At 45.1% G+C, this 21,529-nt stretch overlaps 1 protein-coding gene across 5 annotated transcripts in view; it reads left to right on the top strand.

Annotated features, from left to right (window-relative positions):
* The window catches only part of cemip (cell migration inducing hyaluronidase 1), a 335,274-nt gene that overhangs the window by 214,858 nt on the left and 98,887 nt on the right, over positions 1–21,529 (top strand). For all 5 annotated transcript variants that reach the window (XM_079666028.1, XM_079666024.1, XM_079666027.1 and 2 more), the window contains one exon: positions 11,353–11,544. In XM_079666028.1, coding sequence (XP_079522154.1) covers positions 11,353–11,544 — 192 coding nt within the window. The remainder of the gene's footprint in view (positions 1–11,352; positions 11,545–21,529) is intronic.

Here is a 21,529-nt window from a genome sequence, read left to right as displayed (position 1 = left end):
AAAGTTTAATAAGCTAATAATATAACTTATTAATAGAAAAATAACAAGTAACCTAAAAGGAGAAAGTTCAAAGTTTAAAATAGTACAAATCTAGCAAGAACAACTGCAACAAGCTGTATTCATGGTTGGCAGGTGCACACTTTTTTTTAAAGAGAGCTTAAGCTGATCAACGTTTTATTAATATACAGACATGAGCCCTCCAGAGAGTGTGTGGAGGCTGTTCTGGTTGCCACACAGCCTGATCAGAGTTCACAGGCACCACTCCAAACCAACTGAGAGACCCGGCCTCTGTATGGGCCAGATGCTTGTGTGTGTGTGTGTGTGTGTGTGTGTGTGTGTGTGTGTGTGTGTGTGTGTGTGTGTGTGTGTGTGTGTGTGTGTGTGTGTGTGTGTGTGTGTGTGTGTGTGTGTGTGTGTGTGTGTGTGTGTGTGTGTGTGTGTGTGTGTGTGTGTGTGTGTGTGTGTGTGTGTGTGTGTGTGTGTGTGTGTGTGGGGGTGTTATGTGGAGAGTGTTGTGATCGTTCATGTCAATGAGTACAACACATTCATCGCTCCACAATAACCCTGCACCACTACAGATGGACCAGATGACAGCTCCCCAAAAGAGAAGCCACAAATATCTCTGGCGCCCCTTGGATCAGGCCGGGGAATTGAATGAGTCACCTACTACTTCTAGGAAAAACGTTGTTTGATTTTATACAGTTGTTTCTCGAAAGCCTATCAAGATATCTTTGGCGATCTTGTTTTTTCCATCTATATAGTCCAACCCAGTCTCACGGTATTTCGTGTTATAGTCACAACATTTAATCTATTGATTCGTTTTCACCAACACAATTTCCCCCTTTTTTTCGTGTCACACAGAACGATTTTAAAAGCAATGTATTTTTTTATGGTTAGCATGTTTTGTGCCTGCACCATGTCTTTTTGTCCGGTTGGGTCTTGGAAGACTCGACCGAACTGTGGTTCATAAAAACATGTTCTTACTCAATAGCAAGCCACGACTATTGTTTTTATTTTAAATCGTATAATGTCTGACTTTTTTTGCCGTCCGTGAGGAAAATAAATCGGGCTCAGAATACTGAAATATGTATTTTTTAAATATATTTAATATTTTAATTTGTTATTTTTTTCTAAATAACACACTGTTATTTACTCAAGAATAACACACAATTATCCTTGTTTTAATTTATTTGTTTAATTCTATAATATCAGGCTTTTTTGCCGTCCGTCAGGAACTGAATTTCAAAATAAAGTTACCGGAAACAGACGTAGGCGATACACACCACACACCCACTGAACTGATTACCCAAGATCCTCAGCACTGGTTGAAGCTCGCTGATTGGATGTTTTAGCCACATTGATTGGTTTGAAATGTGTACAATGCTTTTGTGTTTTCCCCCTTCGATTCGGAGAATGAGTTTAGGATGGCCGAAGACACTATATGAAATAACTATCAACAGGATCCCAAACGATAGTTGCAGATTATGGGTACATAATCCTCAGCTATCGTTTGGGACCACAGTCCCTTTGCTTGACAAACCATGTGATTAATCTTCAAGCTCTGTAATTGGATGTTGGAGTGGCAATGCCCCAAGGTTACGCCGAGCGTCAAACAGCTCTATGAAATGGAATGAAACCACGGCGGACTATCCAAAACTGGACTCAAACGGGTCCAGCTCCGCCCCCCCCCACCCCCATAACTACACATGCTGGCTATTGTGTTTCGCAACTTGTTCTATGGCACGTCTCTACTGGGAATTGTATTTTTAAAAGACGTTTTCGTTTTTCCCACAATTAGAAGTTGCCAGTATTAAACTGTGTACATCCCTGGAGGTTTAGGGGATAAGAAACACATTGGTGTGATCAAATTTGAAACATATAATTAATAAATGGGTGAAAATTGCCATTAATATACCCACATGACAGCTCATTGTTACTTTGTAATTCTACTCCACTACAATTCAGAGGATAACCTGGTATTTTTACTCCACTACATTTATTTTAGTTACTTTGCAGATTCTGATTAATGATGTGAAATATAAACAACCCTTAAATCAGACTTTAGTTACACTTGAGTAAAATTCAGGGAAGGTGATTGTCAAGTGCCAACAATCAGGAGAGATATTTGATAGTTGGTGCTTGAGAAGACTAAACATTTATCTGCAGATCTCTATAAAGTATATTCATTACTCGTTATTTTCTACTAATAATTAATTAAAAACTGTAGAAAGGCTATTTTGCACATCCCCTTTCAAGATTTCAAGATTTTCAAAGGTTTATTGAAATATCATATACACAACTACGGTGTAGTTATGCAATGAATGAAAAACTTGGTTCGCGGGTTCCTCAACAGTGCATTACAAGACATCTATCAATATGTGTGTGTACCTTCACCATTAAACTGTCATATTCTGCACATTTCTTACTATCTACATACATAAGATTATAATTAATGTGTATAATATGAGTTAAAATAAGTGCTTCAACATAGTTAACAACGCAGGAAAGCAATATATTAGACGTTAAGTACTTTTTCAGGCTTAATATGTATCTGTCGATAGATACCACCAAAGCTTTTTTCTTATTTAAAAGAAGACCTTAATCTAAAGTATTTTTTAATGTTTAAATAAAAGTTAATTCGTTTTTCTGTTTTGCACATCGTCATATTAATATCTTTGTACACTTATAGTATCTTCTTGATTTTTTATATTCTATATTTCTATCTTTGACCTTCTTTCCCCCTATGAAAGTATGTACTCTTAATATTTTTTTTCATCAAATATAACATATTCAACAAAAAAATTCAATAACGTGCTTTCACCAATATGTGGTGCGGGTTAAAAAATTGTCAAGTTTAAAGTGTTAACACAACAAATTATACTTTTTATTATTAGTGGAGGACACTTACAGTATGTATGTATAACATCCGAAGATGTTTTACTTTTACACATTAATATCTGATTTTTAAAACATCACAGACAGAAAGGTATATCCATCATTTAATGGTAAGCTATTGAAATTGTGATTCCATAGATGTGTCTCCCATCACCCAAAACCCTGACTATTCTTTCAACTCAGTATTTACATTCTTATATTCAAAGAAAATCAACAATGTCTTTAAAAACTACAAGTCTCTGTCTATTAGCTGTGCACTGCTACCTATCTACCAATTGGATCAAATATAAAAGTCAGATGAATTAATGTTGATACTGCAAGGAAACATATTGTGTGAAGAGAAATTGAAGATGCTGATATACCGTATATCCATGTCACGTATTTAGTTTCGGTGGCATTTTGAAATCCAGTTCCTGACGGACGGCAAAAAAGCCAGAGATTATAGAATCAAACAAATAAATAAAAACAAGGATAATTGTGTGTTATTGTTGAGTAAATCACAGTTTGTTAATTAGAAAAGAATAACAAAGTTAGAAGGAATTTTTTTTTTTTTTTAAATACAGATTTCAGTATTCTGAGGCTCTGAGCCCCATTTCTTTTCCTCACAGACGACAAAAAAAGAGTCAGACATTATAAGATTTAAAATAAAAACAATAATCGTGGCTTGATATTGAGTAAGAACATGTTTTTATGAACCCCACAACTTCCGGTCTTCCAAGACCCGAACGGACAAAAAGACGTGCTGCAGGCACGAAACATACTACCAATAGAAATACATTGCTTTTAAAATCGTTCTGTGTGACACGAAAAAAGGGGGGAAATCGTGTTGGTGAACACGAATCAATAGATTAAATGTTGTGACTATAACACGAAATGCTGTGGGACTGGGTTGTCTAGTCAGATATCCTTTCACTTGGCTCAGCAGCTCTTTTTGGGAAGTATCTTGGGTGGTGTCCATGATAACAGACATAACAGAACCTTTCAGTCGCTCAGTTCTTTCAAACCGGATTGTAAAAGGAATTTTACCATACTGAGTAAGTGCCAAATAGTGGGCGACTACAGGATCTTACTACTGTATGTCCTCTAAAGGTCAAGATGCAGGTGGACGGAGCAAATGTCATGTTGGAATTGGAAGCGTTCTTTGTATACCTCTGCATGTTTGCATCAATTCTCCCGTTCCTTTTCAGCTGTTCACTTATAACACTGTCCCCGCTGACCTTACAAATGTAGTCAGTTTAGTAGTCCCGCTTGAACCTTGTTTCTTTTTTGTTCCACTTTTTTTGTTTGGGCTTGTTGCTGCTTACTTATTGTACCTTTGGTTAACACATTGTGGGCAGAATGATGGTGCTTCTTTATGTGACTACTGGATTTCTAGTCAAAGTAGAGGAATAGTTAATTTGTCTTAAAGTTATTTTTTGGGCCACCATATATATAGTTTATAGATGAAGTGAGTAAAAGGCTGATTTTACACGGTGACTGCGCCACAAGTATATGCTGCCAGCCTTTTCAGTAGTCCAGGTGTACTCATTTTATTGACGCCTGATTGACAGCAGTTAAGTGCTGTGTCAGCAGTGAGGAGATGTATATGCATGTGGAATGAGCCATGGACTTTGAGATGGGATTCAATCTTTTAATATGGACTGGTGTTGCTGTGTGTGTTTATGTAGGCCAGGGGTGCCCACACTTTTTTGGCTGGTGCGCTACTTTTGAAATGACCAGCTCACCGAGGTCTACCAACCACAAATAAAATTCCAAATTGCAAGGGTTGCTGATAACACGTTTTATTTATACATGGGATAACTACAATAGGGCTGCCTGCAACAAATGACTAATTTGATAATCGATGAATCTATCGATTAATGAAACGATTAATGGAATATTCGGACTATTACTGCCTTGCACAATTTCTCAAACGCTCTTATTTAGCCATCAACTTTTAGATTTAGCTTGAGGTTGTTTTAGGCATGTGGAAACTAACAATGAAGACAATAAAGATGAATACTTGATTCAAAATATATATTATTAAATTAACTGAACAAATTGTGAACACGATTAACATTGCTTTTTATTTGAATTAAATAAATAACATATCACAATAAAAGAAACAACAATGTTTTAACAAATCGTATTAAATAATCTGATGACAGAACTGTAAACAGAATAGCTGAAACTTTAACAAAATAAAGAGTAACTCTGTTACCTCTAATCATTAAACCATGTTTGTATAATTGAGTTAACTCCGTGTGTTGCTGCTAGCATACATAACACCTGACGTGGAAAAGTTACTCATGGATGGACGGGGCTACAGAGCTACTAGAAAGACAGTCGAACCCGGTGCATTCCTCCGTCTGAATGTTGTGCACTTTTGTTACATACTAAGCACTCTTGGCAAGGAGCATTGTCCACCTCAAGACGGGTAACTGAGGTTACCTACTGTAACCCCAGCTTCTATGAGTAAATGGCGCAGCCCTCTAAGGCTATCGCTATTGGGTAATCCCCCTGCGCCCCCGCGCAGCACTGAAACACTTGTAGTCCACGCCCACCCGCAAGGTGGGCCCCACCCTCGGGCCTCCTTCCGGTATAAATAGGAAGGTGGCCCGGCAATCTGCTCCCATACAACATAACTTTTCTTCAGCTATTCGTAGAGCCAGTGGGGCCCCGCACTTAGAGGGCTGCGCCATGTACTCATAGAAGCTGGGCTTACAGTAGGTAACCTCAGTTCTATTTCCTATATGGCTTCGCCCTCTAAGGCTATCGCTATTGGGTTAAGGGCGAAGCATGATGTAGTCTGCGCCCCACTGGGTCCGCCCGGCACTAGAAGCACAGACATACCTGCTCAATAACACCCCCCTGCCTGATGTGCCATGCGTAATGGCTCATCACCGTACCTGGAACATAGCAAAACATGCCTATCTTCCCGACGGGGTGAAGGCTGGGAACAATACATACCGGCCGCTGTGAGAAAGTAGAGACGAAAGTCCCACCTCGTCCTGCGATCGTAGTGGGGGAACAGCAGCTCTCTGCATGCAGACAGGCAGGAGAGCGCACAGCTGGATCCCTGACGTCACTCACTCTGACCAGGCACTCCGTACAAAGTGTGTTAGAGGAAAAAGGAACATCCCTCCTATAAGAGGGGAAATGGGCCGCTCTCCGCGTGCCAAAAGGCAGGAGAGAGGCGCACAGCTGGCTCCCTGACGTCACTCACCCCGACAGGACACCCAGTACAGGGTGTGTCAGAGAGGAATGGGAGACATCCCTCAAATAAAAATGAATAAATGAACAGGGGGAAGACCAAGATGCAGCCGTGCAAATATCTTCCACTGACATTCCTCCGTGCAAAGCCGTGGAGGAGGAAATTCCTCTGGTGGAGTGCGCCTTGATGTTCTCCGGGGGCTCCACCCCAGAGGAGACATATGCCTGTGACACAGCCTCACACAGCCAGTGTGACAGCCGTTGTGCAGACAGAGGTTGCCTGATCGAGCTCTCTCTATAGTGCACGAACAGGCGCTGAGAACGGCGCCAGGCCTCCGGGCGCGCCACATAGCAGGACAGCACGGGCACCGGACAGAGGAGATTTAGAAATATAGCGGGGGTAAAAACCGTGCAAGACACTGTTCCTGGGATGACAGGAGTGTTTCTTGTATCCCATGGAACTGCTGGGGGGAGAGGCTTCTCTGTGAAGTGCCGTAATGGTCTTCATGGCGACGAGCCACGCCATCGCCGCCGCTGCCCGTGAGGCAAAAGGGCTGCGAGGGAGTTTCCACACGCTGTCTTTCACTCCGTCTCTCCTCATGAAGCGCGTACACGCCCAGGGGATGAGAGGTGTGTGCATGCTGTCCACACGAGGCGTTATAACGGTGCTCGTGGTTATTATGACCGTGTGTGGGAGGCATATCTGGGACAGAGGAATGCCGCGAGTTCTGCAGTTTATAAACCAATAGGTTAAAACAGCAGGCTTCTGCAGTGAATGAACCACCTCTGGAGTGTCCCCCTGTTGGAAGAGACTCAGGGGGATCATCACGTGACCAGCTGACGCCAACGCCGAGCAGCTGCGTCATGGAGAGGGCTGTGTGGGTTGTGACACGCCGGAGGAGAGCTGTCAATTCTTCCCCTCGCTGCCGCGAGAGTCGCGCTCTCATGCTGGCTGAGTTTAACTCCACTCCCAGATAAACGATTGTCTGAGAGGGAAGAGGACAGCTCTTCTTCCAATTTATTATGAAACCCAGGCTTTGACAGATGCGATACGAGATGTACCGTCTGTAAAGCGACTTCCTCCCTGGGGCGAGCTAGCAAATAGCATGTCGTCCAGAGGAAAACCACACTCTCATCCCTCCTCTGTGTAGTGGCTCCAGCCTTCTCTACACAAATGCGAGGAGCCAGGAAATATCCGAACGGCAGACGATTGTCTGGTCTGATATTCCCTGAATGGAAAACGCAGGAATTTCCTGTGTTTCGGGATGATGGGTACGTGGAAGTATGCATCCTTCAGGTGGAAGTGAACCAGTCGTCCTGGTGAAAACATTCCAGCACCTGTTTGATCGTCAGCATGTGGAATACTGACAGATCCAGGATGTCTCATTCCCCCAGTCTTTTTCGGGATTAGAAAAATAACAGGAGTGAAAACCCCTGATTTTCCTCCCTTTGAGGAACCCTGGAAATATCCTCTTTCAACAGGAGTTCCAGCGGCTCGGATTGGAGCGCAAGACATAGCTTCTGGGAGGACAGGAGTATTTCCTGTATCCCATTGAACTGTGGGGGTGGGGGAGAGGCGAACTGCAGGACATATCCTCTGCTGATCAGCCTGCTCATCCATCTGTCCATCAGACACACGTGCTGCCACTCTGAGAAACACTCTAAGAGCGGGCGCACATGCTCGAGATGTTCTGTGGTCGTCATGGCAACGAGCCACGCCAGGGAGTCTCCACACGCTGCGTTTCACTCCGGCTCTCATCATGAGGCGTGTACACGCTCAGGGGATGAATGGAGGTGTGTGCAGTGCTGTCCACATAACAGCGCTCATGGGTTTATTATGACCGTGTGTAGGAGGCGTATCTCGGACAGAGGAATGCCGCGAGCTCTGCAGGTTATTAACCGAGGTTAAAACCGGCAGGCTTCTGCAGCGAGCCCTGCTGTCTACTTAATCAACAGATTAGTGGCAGCCGGCTTAATTAGAGAGCTCTGCAGGTTATTAACCGATAGGTTAAAACCAGCAGGCTTCTTGCAGCGAGACCTGGCGCCATGGTGCTGCGGGCGCTACCGCTGGGGGCACTCAGCCTGGAATACTGCTCATTCCCCCGTTCTGGCTTCTCTGTGATGCCATTGCCCTCGCCGCCACTGTGAGGCGAAAGGGCTGCGAGGAAGCCTCCACACGCTGCGTTTCACTCCGACTCTCATCATGAGGCGCGTACACGCTCAGGGGATGGATGGAGGTGTGTGCAGTGCTGCCCACATGAGGCGTTATAACGGCGCTCATGGGTTTATTAAGGCCGTGTGTACGAGGCGTATTTCAGACAGAGGAATGCCGCGAGCTCTGCAGGTTATTAACCGAGGTTAAAACGGGCAGGCTTCTGCAGCGAGCCCTGCTGGTAATCAACAGATTAGTGGCAGTCGGCTTAATTAGCAAGCTCTGCAGTTAATTAACCGATAGGTTAAAACCAGCAGGCTTCTGTAGTGAGCCCTGGCGCCGTGGCGCTGCGGGCGCTTCCGCTGGGGACACTCAGCCTGGAATACTGCTCATTCCCCCGTTCTGGCTTCTCTGTGATGTGCTGTAATGGTCGTCATGGTGACGAGCCACGCCATTGCCCTTGCCGCCGCTACCCGTGAGGCGAAAGGGCTGCGAGGAAACCTCCACACGCTGCGTTTCACTCCGGCTGTCATCATGAGGCGTGTACACGCTCAGGGGATGAGTGGAGGTGTGTGCAGTGCTGTCCCCATGAGGCGTTATACCGGCGCTCATGGGTTATTATGACCGTATGTAGGAGGCGTATCTCGGACAGGGGAATGCCGCGAGCTCTGCAGGTTTATTAACCGATAGGTTAAAACCAGCAGGCTTCTTTAGGGAGCCCTGCTGTCTACTTAATCAACAGATTAGTGGCAGCCGGCTTAATTACCCGCTCCGCTTCCTCTGAGGCTCTCGCGGAGCAGACCAGGAGCGGGGGAGCTTCACTCCCCTTTGACTCGCCGCCGGGAGACCCTGTCTCTGGGGTGGCGGGGGAGCGGAGACGTGGGACGGAGCCCCTGCAGCCGCCGGGGCGGTTGCTGTGGGCGTCTCTCCGCTTGCGGCCTCCTGTGGCCGGCGTGGACGCCGCGACTGCTGCGGGCGTTGGTGCCGCTGTGGCAGATCAGCCGACTGGAGCCAGCTGTACATGCTGGCGAATGCCGTCCACCTGTTTCGCGGCCTTCTTCATGAACTGGGGTCCGAACAGCCCATCCGGGCTTATTGGAGTGTCCAGTAGCACTTTTCTGGCCGTCTCCGTAACAGACGCCGCCGCGCTGTGGTGACGGAGAGGGGGAAAGCATGTTCGGCCGCCAAGTTGGCACCCTGCTCCGACTCTGTCTCCCCCGCCCGGGGGAAAGGAGGGAGGGGAGAACCGAACGGTGAACCGTGGAGGGAGGCGGGGCATTGCCCTCGCCGCCGCTGCCCATGAGGCGAAAGGGCTGCGAGGAAACCTCCACACGCTGCGTTTCACTCCGGCTGTCATCATGAGGCGTGTACACGCTTAGGGGATGAGTGGAGGTGTGTGCAGTGCTGTCCCCATGAGGCGTTATACCGGCGCTCATGGGTTATTATGACCGTATGTAGGAGGCGTATCTCGGACAGGGGAATGCCGCGAGCTCTGCAGGTTTATTAACCGATAGGTTAAAACCAGCAGGCTTCTGCAGGGAGCCCTGCTGCCTACTTAATCAACGGATTAGTGGCAGCCGGCTTAATTACCGGCTCCGCTTCCTCGGAGGCTCTCGCGGAGCCGACCAGGAGCGGGGGAGCCTCAGTCCCATTTGACTTGCCGCCGGGAGACCCTGTCTCCGGGGTGGCGGGGGAGCGGAGACGTGGGACGGAGCCCCTGCAGCCGCCGGGGCGGTTGCTGTGGGCGTCTCTCCGCTTGCGGACTCCTGTGGCCGGCGTGGACGCCGCGGCTGCTGCGGGCGTTGGTGCCGCTGTGGCAGCTCAGCCGACTGGAGCCAGCTGTACGCTGGCGAATGCCGTCCACCTGTTCCGCGGCCATCTTCATGAACTGGGGTCCGAACAGCCCGTCCGGGCTGATTGGAGCGTCCAGTAGCACTTTTCTGGCCGTCTCCGTAACAGACGGAGAGGGGGGAAGCATGTTCGGCCGCCAAGCTGACACCCTGCACCCTATCTCTGCAGGTCATAACTCATTATGAACCCAGAGCCACATGAGGGACAACCACGGACACAGTTGTTGCTCATGATGATTCTCAATTGCTGTGCTTCAGTAACAGTGCTGGTTTGCTGAAAAAAAGAGGGAGCAGATTGCCGGGCCACCTTCCTATTTATACCGGAATGAGGCCCGAGGGTGGGGCCCACCTTGCGGGTGGGCGTGGACTACAAGTGTTTCAGTGCTGCGCGGGGGCGCAGGGGGATTACCCAATAGCGATAGCCTTAGAGGGCGAAGCCATATACGAAATAGAACATTTAACCACACCTTGGAGTGCTTTTTCCGCCATCTCCTCCGTGTGTTGCTGCATGTAGCAGCTGCGTGTGTGTGTAAACTGCCCCGCCCCCTCGCACACAGACGGGGGAGAGAGAGATCTCTTCTGAATTGGAAAGGTCGAAAATACACCGACCATAGACGCATTTGTTTGTCTTTTTGCATGTTAGAAACAAGTTGTCGACACTAAGACTTCGAGATAAGGTTTTTGTAGCAATAATACATGACCTTTCTCTTTCTCAACTCGCTACTCAGAGGGAAGTCGCTGTCATATGCCTTGTGAACACTCCGATAATGCCTCTCCACGTTACCTTTATTTGGCAGAGCGACGCTTGCTTTACAAATAAGGCAAATAACCTTTGAATGTGACATCACAAAAAAATATTCTTCCTCCCATTCTGGGTGGAAGTGGTATGTCTTTAGATTTTTGCTCGGTCCCGCACTCATTTTGTTGTTTGTCTCGTTAACTTAATTTGAGTTTTCCCGGCACTTGACTGATTTTGTATCGCTTTGCCTTCTGGGTTAACAGAATGGAAAGCGATAGGTCGCTTTTTCTGTCAATCAAGTAAACCCCTGAATTAAGTGGCAGGGAGGCCAAGGGAGGAAGGATCAAAACCTGTTTTGTCTCTTTTAACGGAGCTGGATTTTTATTTTTTTATGAATGACTCGCGATCTACCAGCATTGCCCCCGACCGCGGTCGACGTACACCTCTGGTGTAGGCTGTGTGTATTTAGCAGTGTGTGTGTCAGCTGTGTTGTGTGTCTCTAACTCTCACTGTCTCCCCTGCAGTTCGTCCTCAGGCCTCCGTCTCCATCGACATGTTGTCCAACAGCAGCATCCTGGAGCTGGGGGACGAAGCGCAGGGCTGGAGGTCCGGGGACCGGGTGGTGGTCGCCAGCACAGACTACTCCATGCACCAGGCGGAGGAGTTCAGCCTGATGCCCTGCTCAACCTGCACATCCAGCCAGGTCAAGGTCCAAGGTAAGAGAACCAGCAATCTGTGAGAATACAGGGCTGATCCTGGATCTGCCATCAGAGCTGTATGCCAACTAGACCTGTCAGGAAAAGGCTATATGTTTGTTTCATTCATACACAAGCAGATATAACAACAAGGGGGTTTCATGTTAATTAGTTAGTTGGGTCACATGGATATCGGCGGCACTCTTAGTGAATATAATCAATAATTATTAATCAATAATATTACAGATCAACAACACAGATCGAATTCTCATTTATTCATTTTATTTACATTTTATTTATATAATTAAATACATTTTTTGTTTGCTTTATCTGAGTGTTCCAGGGTATTCTCTGAATACCTTGAAGACCCTGATGCCACTGATAACATGTTGTGTATCGTATAATAGGTTGGCAAGATTTTATCAAAATAAGATTTTGTTCAAGGCATCTTTTGGAACTAAGCATTCATTTTTTATATCACGTCATCGAACCCAAGCCCCATCTTTTCAAAAGTGTGGATTTTCTTTTTTTTCTTATTTTTTACAAAATCTAAACTGAATATCTTTGTTTTGGTTTTTTTACTTTACTTTTCTTCTTTTATTTAAATTCTTCACAGTGCAATAAGAGTCTAAAGGGGAGAGTGTTTTTTTTTATAGAGGCTCCAAATGGAGGATGCCACAGTGCTTGTTGACACCTGTATAGATGTTTTGCAGCACAGCCAGACTGACCTAATAAAATACATGAACATCTGTTTGCTACAGTAGAGTGCACTGCAACAGGAGTGTGCATGTGTGGGAGATAGGAGAGACTTCAAGTGAGTATAGAGCCTGAGGAATCCTCCTCTCATCTTAATGGAGCGGACGTCAGGTTCTTTTTCAACATATAAAACAGGCAAGCTTCCTGGGCTTAAAATAGAGCTGTGGTGTTTTCATTCTGTTCCAGCTCCTGTGGGTTCACTCTCAACATCTCAGTGTCTTCTGTTTGCATCTGCTACCCATCAGCCAGGAATTTGACATTTCATTTTCATATAGATTTTTTTTAATTCTCAATTTTTGGGGGCTTTTGAGAACATGAAAGTATTTGTCAGTAGGCTACCCAGCTGCTCTCGGTGCTTTAAGAATATCTCATGTTACAAAGTATGCAGAGTGCAATTGCAAGTGCACTCGCACAATATGTATACATACAGTATACTAATCATTTTGTACGTGTGAAAACGTGTGTTTTCCACCTGCCACTACTTTGACAGTTCCTACTGTGGGACAGTTTCTTTGGTTCTTCATTGATGCCTGAATTAACAAGTCAAGCGAAACAAAATGAAATCCTTGATAGAGAAATACTGTGTATGTTATTGGTTTGTTTTTGGTGTGCACTGTTGCATTGATCGTAGAGACACTGAGTGGTAATATTTATGCTCTCTATTTTAAATATGTGGCCATGACATCAGACTGACCTGATAAGTTCATGCTGCTTTCATACTCTAATCAGTTCTCAGCTACATCAAGCCGGTTGCAGATCAAATAGATAAAAAGAGTGGCAACCTGACCTGATTTATATAATATCATGTGTTTTTTTTGTCATTGATAGTCAAACTTTGAAGATTATTTTGGTCCTGTTTGATCAGAATCAGAATAACATACATTGTTTGAGCAAAGAGACAGTTAAAGACATGAATAAAATAAATAAATAAATGAAACAGTATTAGGTAAAGTGGCAAGCATACATAACATTACAAATCAAGTACATGTTATACATTTAAGTAACAGCATTGTAAAAATGAGGTGGAACAAATAGAAAGTAATAAAGTAGCAGCCAGGTAATGGCAATAGAAAGGTATACATGTGTATTGCATGGTGTTATTTTACAGCACTGTTGTTACAGTAATGGGTAGTGCAACAGTCAGTATTTGAAGGAGTTGAATTATCAAAATATATGCAGCAGTAAAAAGCAGTTTGTTCACAGGAACAGCAGCTCACACACAAACACTGCCAAGGCTGCTGCTGTGTTTGAACCTCTCATTGTCCGATAGCACTTTTATTTCCTTCTGGGCCACATTTCAGTCACCTGTCTTTCCAAGATAAACACATTATTATTTTTTAAATTAAAAGAACATTTAAATAAAAACCGGCTGTGGAAAAAAACCAGTTTGTACATGTTTGATTGCAAGGTAGGTCTCTACAGTGAGCTGCAAGGACATCTCAGGTCACTGGTGAGGTTTTCTTACAAAACTCAGTAAATTGAAAGGTCAAGCAATGTCAACTTTATGGCACAAAAAACACTTTGATGCAAAGTGCGCCACAAGGTTGAAGAAAACAAGAAACAAGCTCGACTAATGAAAAAACACCAAGTACATAAACAAGCAGTACATCACTCACAAACTGTGTCCTGAATTAATTTCTGAAAATGGCAAAGCATTCTGGTAACCTTTTACCCAGAGCTGGTTTCGAAAGCAGTTGAGATGCTGGAATAATAAAAGCTTAATCTCACTTAGTGTGTGCCTGGGTTTACTGTCATCAGAGCGAGTAGAACACTGACACAGAGACAGAGTTAAGGCTCCATCAAAAGAACCAGGGCTTTCTCATGAAGTGATTCTCTTTACATCATTACAATAACAAACCTGCATCAAATGTACAATTCATAAGATTTCAACTTATCATGATTTTTTTTCCCAATTTATAATTATTTTCGATTTAATAGTTTTAATGGTCATTGACAGAGTGCAGAAATTCCTGATAAACAATGCATGCAGGTACTGTAAGTGTCATGATCTGTCTGTGTTTTGTTCCTTGCGTCCCTCACTTGCGTCGTTTCCCTGCGACTAGTCCCTCCCACCAGGGAAGCATGGAGAGAGGCAAGGAAACCACGAGAAGCAGGGAAATGAGTTTTAAGAGCAATGGGACGTCCTTTCCTCCGGAGCGTCACGTGAAGCGACGTCCGTTTGTGATGACGCTGCACAGCTGATCGTCTGACAGCAGCCAGCTCTGCCCCCGTTGTTTCCACACACACCCCCGCCTCTGTTAGTACACATTTACTGACACAAACATTTGTATCATCTGTTGTAGACCCAAATAAATAAAATAAAATAAGAACTAATTCTCAAAAAAGATAAACGCCATTCTTAAAATGTATAAATGAACAATAGTTTGATTAATATTGATTAGAGTGCACAAAATAAATAAAATAATTCAGAGAAGAAAAAGAGATATGTTATCTATCAAAACCCAGTTAGATTAACATTCATTGGATTGCACACTTTGTTTGTTTGTTTGGATATGTAGCAAATTAACATTTTAATAGCACTTAGCACTGAGTGAATGGAAATGACAATAAATGAAAATGTAAAACGAAAAAAGCGATCATGAAAATGTTTCCAAAAAATGAATAAAATGATTTTTGACCACTTTGTTGTTCAGATATATCACATATTTGTAACTAAATGATACATGAATTGAAACAACCCACGGTATAAACTGAGGAGTGACTCCCGTGAGGTTCATGTATTTTCTTCACTCGCTGAGAAACTGCTCTCATGTCAAGAAGCATCAGATCAGTGCATGCACTACATCTTCCAATCAGTGAGCGATACACAGTAAGGGGGCGGGGCGAGTATCTGAGGATTTCATCGGAGGATGGTTCCTCGGTTATCGGTCCTCCATTATCGCTCCTCGCTCCTCTGGCAAAAATAAGGCCATTGGGACGCTACTCAAGATGGCGCAGACAAATCAACTTCCGGTGAGACCGAGACCAAGGAGCGAGGAAATGAAAAATAAGAGAAGTGAGAAGGGCCCTGTGTGTGTTCCCTCCTAACTGTTCCCTCCTACCTGTTTACTTGATTGTGTTCACCTGGTGCCCCTGTGTTTTCTCCTCCCTCCTCACCTGTCTCTTGTTTCGTTGATTAGTCTTGTGTGTATTTAAGTTCTGTTTTTGCTGTCTGTCATTGTTGGTTTCTTGTTTATCTGTGACTGTGTTCACAGGGTGGTGTTCTGTTTGTTCGCATTAAACCTTGAAATAAAGGTATTTTTTCTGTTCAATCTGCATTTGGGTCCTGCCTGTTTCACTCACCCTAACAGAAGAAACCAACCAAGGATGTGCCCAGCAGATCCTTTTGAGCTGGAATTACTCAGTTTTTGCTTTTCTTTGGCTGGCTGCTCTGATAAGTGGAGGGGAGTGTCCAGAGTTCAGCAGCGAGAGGCTGCTCTGGCTGAGGCGCACCAGATGGCTATGGAGAAACCAGGTTTAGTCAAATTCTTACCTGGCTGGATTTTGGACTTCCTCTCGGTGTGTGATTCCCGGCCTGCTAGCCCCAGGCATGCTAGCTCCCTGCCTCCCAATTCCCAACCTGGCACCATACGTCTCGGTGTGTTCCGTCTGGAGTCAACCCCTGCTTCTTCCCCAGTTCCTGCTCCTGTCCAGGAGCCGTTCTCTGGAACTCGTCTGGCTTTTGGAGGTCCACGGGGCCTCCAAAAGGCTCCTAAGAGAGGGAGTCGCAAGTCCAGGCTAGCAGCCCAAGCCCCAAGAGCCATGGTTCCGGCCCCAGTTCTGGCCCCAGCAGCCATGGTTCCGGCCCCAGTCCTGGCCCCAGCAGCCAGGGTTCCGGCCCCAGTTCTGGCCCCAGCAGTCATGGTTCCGGCCCTGGTTCCGGCCCCAGCAGCCATAATCCCTCCTCTAGTCCCCTCTCTAGTCCCCTCTCTAGTCCCCTCTCTAGTCCCTTCTCTAGTCCTTCCTCTAGTCCCTTCTCTGGTACCTCCTCTAGTCCCTCCTCTAGTCCCATCTCTAGTCCCATCTCTAGTCCCCTCCCAAGTGCCTTCTCTAGTCCCTTCTCAAGACCCCTCTCTAGTCCCTCCTCTAGTCCCTCCTCTAGTCCCCTCTCGAGTCACCTCTCAAGTTCCATCTCGAGTTCCCTCTCAAGTCTCCTTTTGAGTCCCCTCTCCAGTTCCCTCTCCAGTTCCATCTCAAGTCTCCTCTCCAGTCTCCACTCAAGTCCCTACTCAAGTGCCGTTGGAGGTTCCGCTGGGGTTCCTGCCAACTCTATGTCCTGTCCCGTTAGGGGTCCCGCCGACTAGTCTTCTGCCGGGGGTCCTGCCAACCCTATGTCCTGTGCCGTTGGAGGTTCCGCTGGGGGTCCTGCCAGCTCCATGTCCTGTCCCGTTGGGGGTCCCGCCGACTGCTCTTCTGCCGGAGGTCCTGCCAACCCTGTGTCCTGTGCCTTTGGAGGCCCCGCCGACTACTCTTCTGCCGGGGGTCCTGCTAACCCTATGTCCCTTGCCGTTGGGGGCCCCGCCAACGATTCTTCTGCCGGGGGTCCTGCCAACCCTATGTCCTGTGCCGTTGGAGGTTCCGCTGGTGGTCCTGCCAGCTCCATGTCCTGTCCCGTTGGGGTTCCCGCCGACTACTCTTCTGCCGGGGGTCCTGCCAACCCTATGTCCTGTTCCGTTGGAGGTCCCGCTGAGAGTCCTGCCAATCCCATGTCTTGTTCCATTGGAGGTCCCGCCGTCACCTGTCTCGCCGGGGGTCCTGCCAACTCCTGGTCCTCTTCCATGGGGGATCCTGCCGAAGCCTGTCCCACCGGCTCTGGTTCCTGTCCGGCCGACACCGGGTCCTGCCCGGCCTCCGGAGCTGTCCCGTCAGCGCCTTCCTGCCCCTCGAGCCCGGCCCCCTGAGAGCCGCGGTCTTCGCCCTCAAGCACGGCCCCCTGAGTGCCGCGATCTACGCCGTTATGCTCGGCCCCTTGAGTTCGCCTGCTGTGGTCTTCGCCCCTCCATGGACTCTTTCTTGCCCCCGGGCCCTCCGTCCGAGACCCCCTCCATGGTCTCTGCCGCGCCCCCGGGCCGTCCGCCCGAGTCCCCCTTCTCGGCTTCTGCCTTGCCCCCGGGCCGTCCGCCCGAGATCCCTTCCGGGCCCTCCGCTGTGCTCCTGGGCTCTCAGCGCAAAACCCGTCCTCCAGACCCCCTCCACCCATCCTGGTGGCCCTAGTTTTGTACATGAACCTCACGGGAGTCACTCCTCAGTTTATACTGTGTTTTGTGTCAATTAATGTATCATTTAGTTACACATATGTGATATATCTGAACAACAAAGTGGTCAAAAATCACTTTATTCATTTTTTGGAAACATTTTCATGATCACTTTTTTCGTTTTACATTTTCATTTATTATCATTTCCATTCAGTCAGTAATTAAGTGCTATTTAAAATGTTAATTTGATACATATCCAAACAAACAAACAAACAAAGTGTGCAATCCAATGAATGTTAATCTAACTGGGTTTTGATATATAACATCTCTTTTTCTTTGAATTATTTTATTTATTTTGTGCACTCTAATCAATATTAATCCAACTATTGTTCGTTTATACATTTTAAGAATGGCTTTCTTGAGCTTTTTCTTTTTTGAGAATTAGTTTTTATTTTATTTGTATCTATTTGGGTCTACAACAGATGATACAAATGTTTGTGTCAGTAAATGTGTACTAACAGAGGCGGGAGTGTGTGTGGAAATAACGGGGACAGAGCTGGGTGCTGTCAGACGATCAGCTGGGCAGCGTCATCACAAACGGACGTCGCTTCACGTGATGCTCCGGAGGAAAGGACGTCCCATTGCTCTTAAAACTAATTTTCCTGCTTCTCGTGGTTTCCTTGCGTCCCTCCATGCTTCCCTTGTGGGAGGGACTAGTCACAGGGAAACGACACAAGTAAGGGACGCAAGGAATCCATTTAACCGAAGTGAGAAAGGCCCTGTGTGTGTTCCCTCCTACCTGTTCCCTCCTGCCTGTTTACTTGATTGTGTTCACCTGGTGCCCCTGTGTTTTCTCCTCCCTCCTCACCTGTCTCTTGTTTCGTTGATTAGTCTTGTGTGTATTTAAGTTCTGTTTTTGCTGTCTGTCATTGGTGGTTTCTTGTTTATCTCTGACTGTGTTCACAGGGTAGTGTTCTGTTTGTCCGCATTAAACCTTGAAACAAAGGTATTTTCTCTGTTCAATCTGCATTTGGGTCCTGCCTGTTTCACTCACCCTAACAGTAAGCCATACAGAAGACACAGCTTCAGCGAACAGACGTCATGGTTCTGATCTGATCCTGGATCAGGAGTCACGGTCTGGTTCCAGTAGTTTGCAGGTTGGAGAAGAAAAAACAAAGGATACATTTATTTTCATTTATTTTTAACAGATCTTAGTTCAAATGTTGAAGACAAGAAGAGTCCTCTTGCTGGGGACTGAGATTAACTATTGTCATCATAAAAATAAAAGACATGTCAAACAATTCTTTGTTATGAACACTGAACAAACACTTTCCCTGAAGGCAACAGCTCGCAATAGGCTATACAAGTGAAAAGCATCTCTTATGGTATGAAATCAAATGTTCCACTTCTCTTTTGTCCCGGTAATTGGCATGTCTGGGTGATGCTGGATGTGTTTCCATTCACATCCTCCACACCATTAGAAACACGGACACACCGCCTCGTCTCAAACACAACTCTCTCTGATGCAGTTTGGCAAACTACAGCACATGTTTGTTTTATTTGTAGAGCTCAGACTATCAGCAAGTCATACTCTTCTGGAAGCAGAAACAATAATGATATAATATTCTAAACTGTCCTGTCTTATCCATCAAGAAATTGAACATTTTTATAAGAACATATCTGAAAAACAGAAATAAAAAAAACTCATCACTTTAATTTTGCATTGCTGTTGCAAGCTGGAAGAGCCACTGGCACAGAAAGAAGGACCTCTGATGAAGTGAAGCAGATTGATCACTTTATCAATCTCACAATTGAAATTCAGTTTTTCACTCTGGTGTTATTTTACAATTACAATCATAGGCCAGAAATACACACATGCAAAAACATTAATGGAGAGGTGTCATAGCAAAGGGGCAGATGGGGGTTAGGTGCCTTGCTTGTTAGGGACTCAGTGTCCAGGAGGCGAACTGGCACGTCTCCAACTACCAGTCCACACTGTTTTATCCCATCTGGACTTGAACCAGCAACCCTTTGGTTCCCAACTCCCTACAGTCTGACTTCTGGAATCAACGGCAATCAAACCCGTGCCGAGGCGGTGAGAGCACTGAATCCTAATCACACTAAAAACTGAATCGTTGATTTTAATCACATTTATTATTTCAACAAATTCAACCTAAGTTGAAAGCAATAATATTAATATTGAACCTAATATTTGTTATTTATTTTGTATTATTATTGCTTTCAAATAACCTAATACAGTAATGTAAAATCTGTTGATATGATACATTTAATTCAAGTCAACATTTTCAGTGCACCAGACCACCAGGGAAGATACCTCTCTTTCTATTTTAACATTTGTATAATTTCTTTCTGTAGTTTTGTGCCATCTCGGGGAAATGGCTTAAAAATAAATAAATCTAGTCACTCAAAATGAACAGAATGAAATATGACCTCGGTCACAGAACAGACTTTTAAATAAAAAAATGTTTCAGCTCGGCATTATTTGCAGCAGAGCACTCATTTTCAGTTTGACCAATGACCAGTGCTAAGAAAATAAGAGCCTTTTCCCTCTTACTATAACTTCACGGTGCATTTTGATGTGAACATTTTTCCCGGTTAGCTCCAACAGCAATATTGAGGAATATCACATATGCTCCACCAGTTAAATGAAAAAACATCCAATATAATAACACTTCAAGATGTGCCAATCACTGGGACAAAGACACAGAAACCTGTATTATGTGTTTCCACTTTCACAGCATGAGATGCTATTCAGAGCCTATTGAGAACTGTTCCCTTCAGGAGAGTGTTTGTTCAGTGTAATGCAAACTTATCTTATATTTTATACAGAAACCTGTTTAGCATAGTGAATGGTGGGTACAATGCTGCTATTGTCCACAACAAAAACACATTTTCTGTCTTTGACACTTGCACTAGTGTCTGTTCAAAATAAAATAAAGAAATGTATCCTTGTGCTTTTTCCGATGCACCAAACCGTGACTCCTGTAAACCGTTTCACCCATAATGTACTGCTTCAGGTGTGTTTGCAGCACCCAGCAGTCACTATAACACTTTTGAGTGGACATTTGCTTTTCTTTAACTCCATTTGCAACATACCATACAGTTGCTGCTAAATTCATGCTGTGAATTTTAATTTGAGAACCTCTTAGGATCAGAGCCTGGCTTTTTATAATAACTGGCTTTATTACTATCTTTGCTGAAATTTTTCCAGGATGAGATAATCTTTATTTATTGAATACAGAATGTGTTTCTTTTTAAGATACAGCCTAAAGTTATTTGGAATGGAATTCCTGTTTAACTATGGCATTTAAAAAATCTGCCCAAACAGATTAACATCGCACACCAAAACCATCTTTATTGCTAGGATCCCTTCCATGTGAGCTAAGGCTGAGCCCACACATGTGAGTGTGTGTGTGTGTGTGTGTGTGTGTGTGTGTGTGTGTGTGTGTGTGTGTGTGTGTGTGTGTGTGTGTGTGTGTGTGTGTGTGTGTGTGTGTGTGTGTGTGTGTGTGTGTGTGTGTGTGTGTGTGTGTGTGTGTGTGTGTGTGTGTGTGTGTGTATGTGTGTGTGTGTGTGTGTGTGTGTGTGTGTGTGTGGTTGAGACAGCCCAGAGCTGTGCTGGTGTCAGGGAGGTGTTTGGGCTAACTCAGTGCCAAGGTAAGGTCTCAGCCTGCATGCAGAGCAGTGTGTTTCTGACTGAGCCCATTCAAGCTGACACAAGCACGCACATACACACACATTTACACACACACACACACACACACACACACACACACACACACACACACACACACACACACACACACACACACACACACACACACACACACACACACACACACACACACACACACACACAATGTTTAAGAAATGCAAGAGTAACGTAAAGTAATCAGGTTACATGACTTTTGTATTGTGATACTCAGATAACGTTACTGAATACTTTGTTTTACAGGTAACTTAAAAAGGAATATATTTTTAAAGTAACCCTCCTATGCTAGTATGAAACCTTACAAATACTTTCGTTTGTACTA

Source organism: Notothenia rossii, assembly GCF_949606895.1.
Source record: "Notothenia rossii genome assembly, chromosome: 2".
In the NCBI taxonomy this organism is placed as follows: domain Eukaryota; kingdom Metazoa; phylum Chordata; class Actinopteri; order Perciformes; family Nototheniidae; genus Notothenia; species Notothenia rossii.
This window is presented reverse-complemented; position numbering and strand designations above follow the sequence as displayed.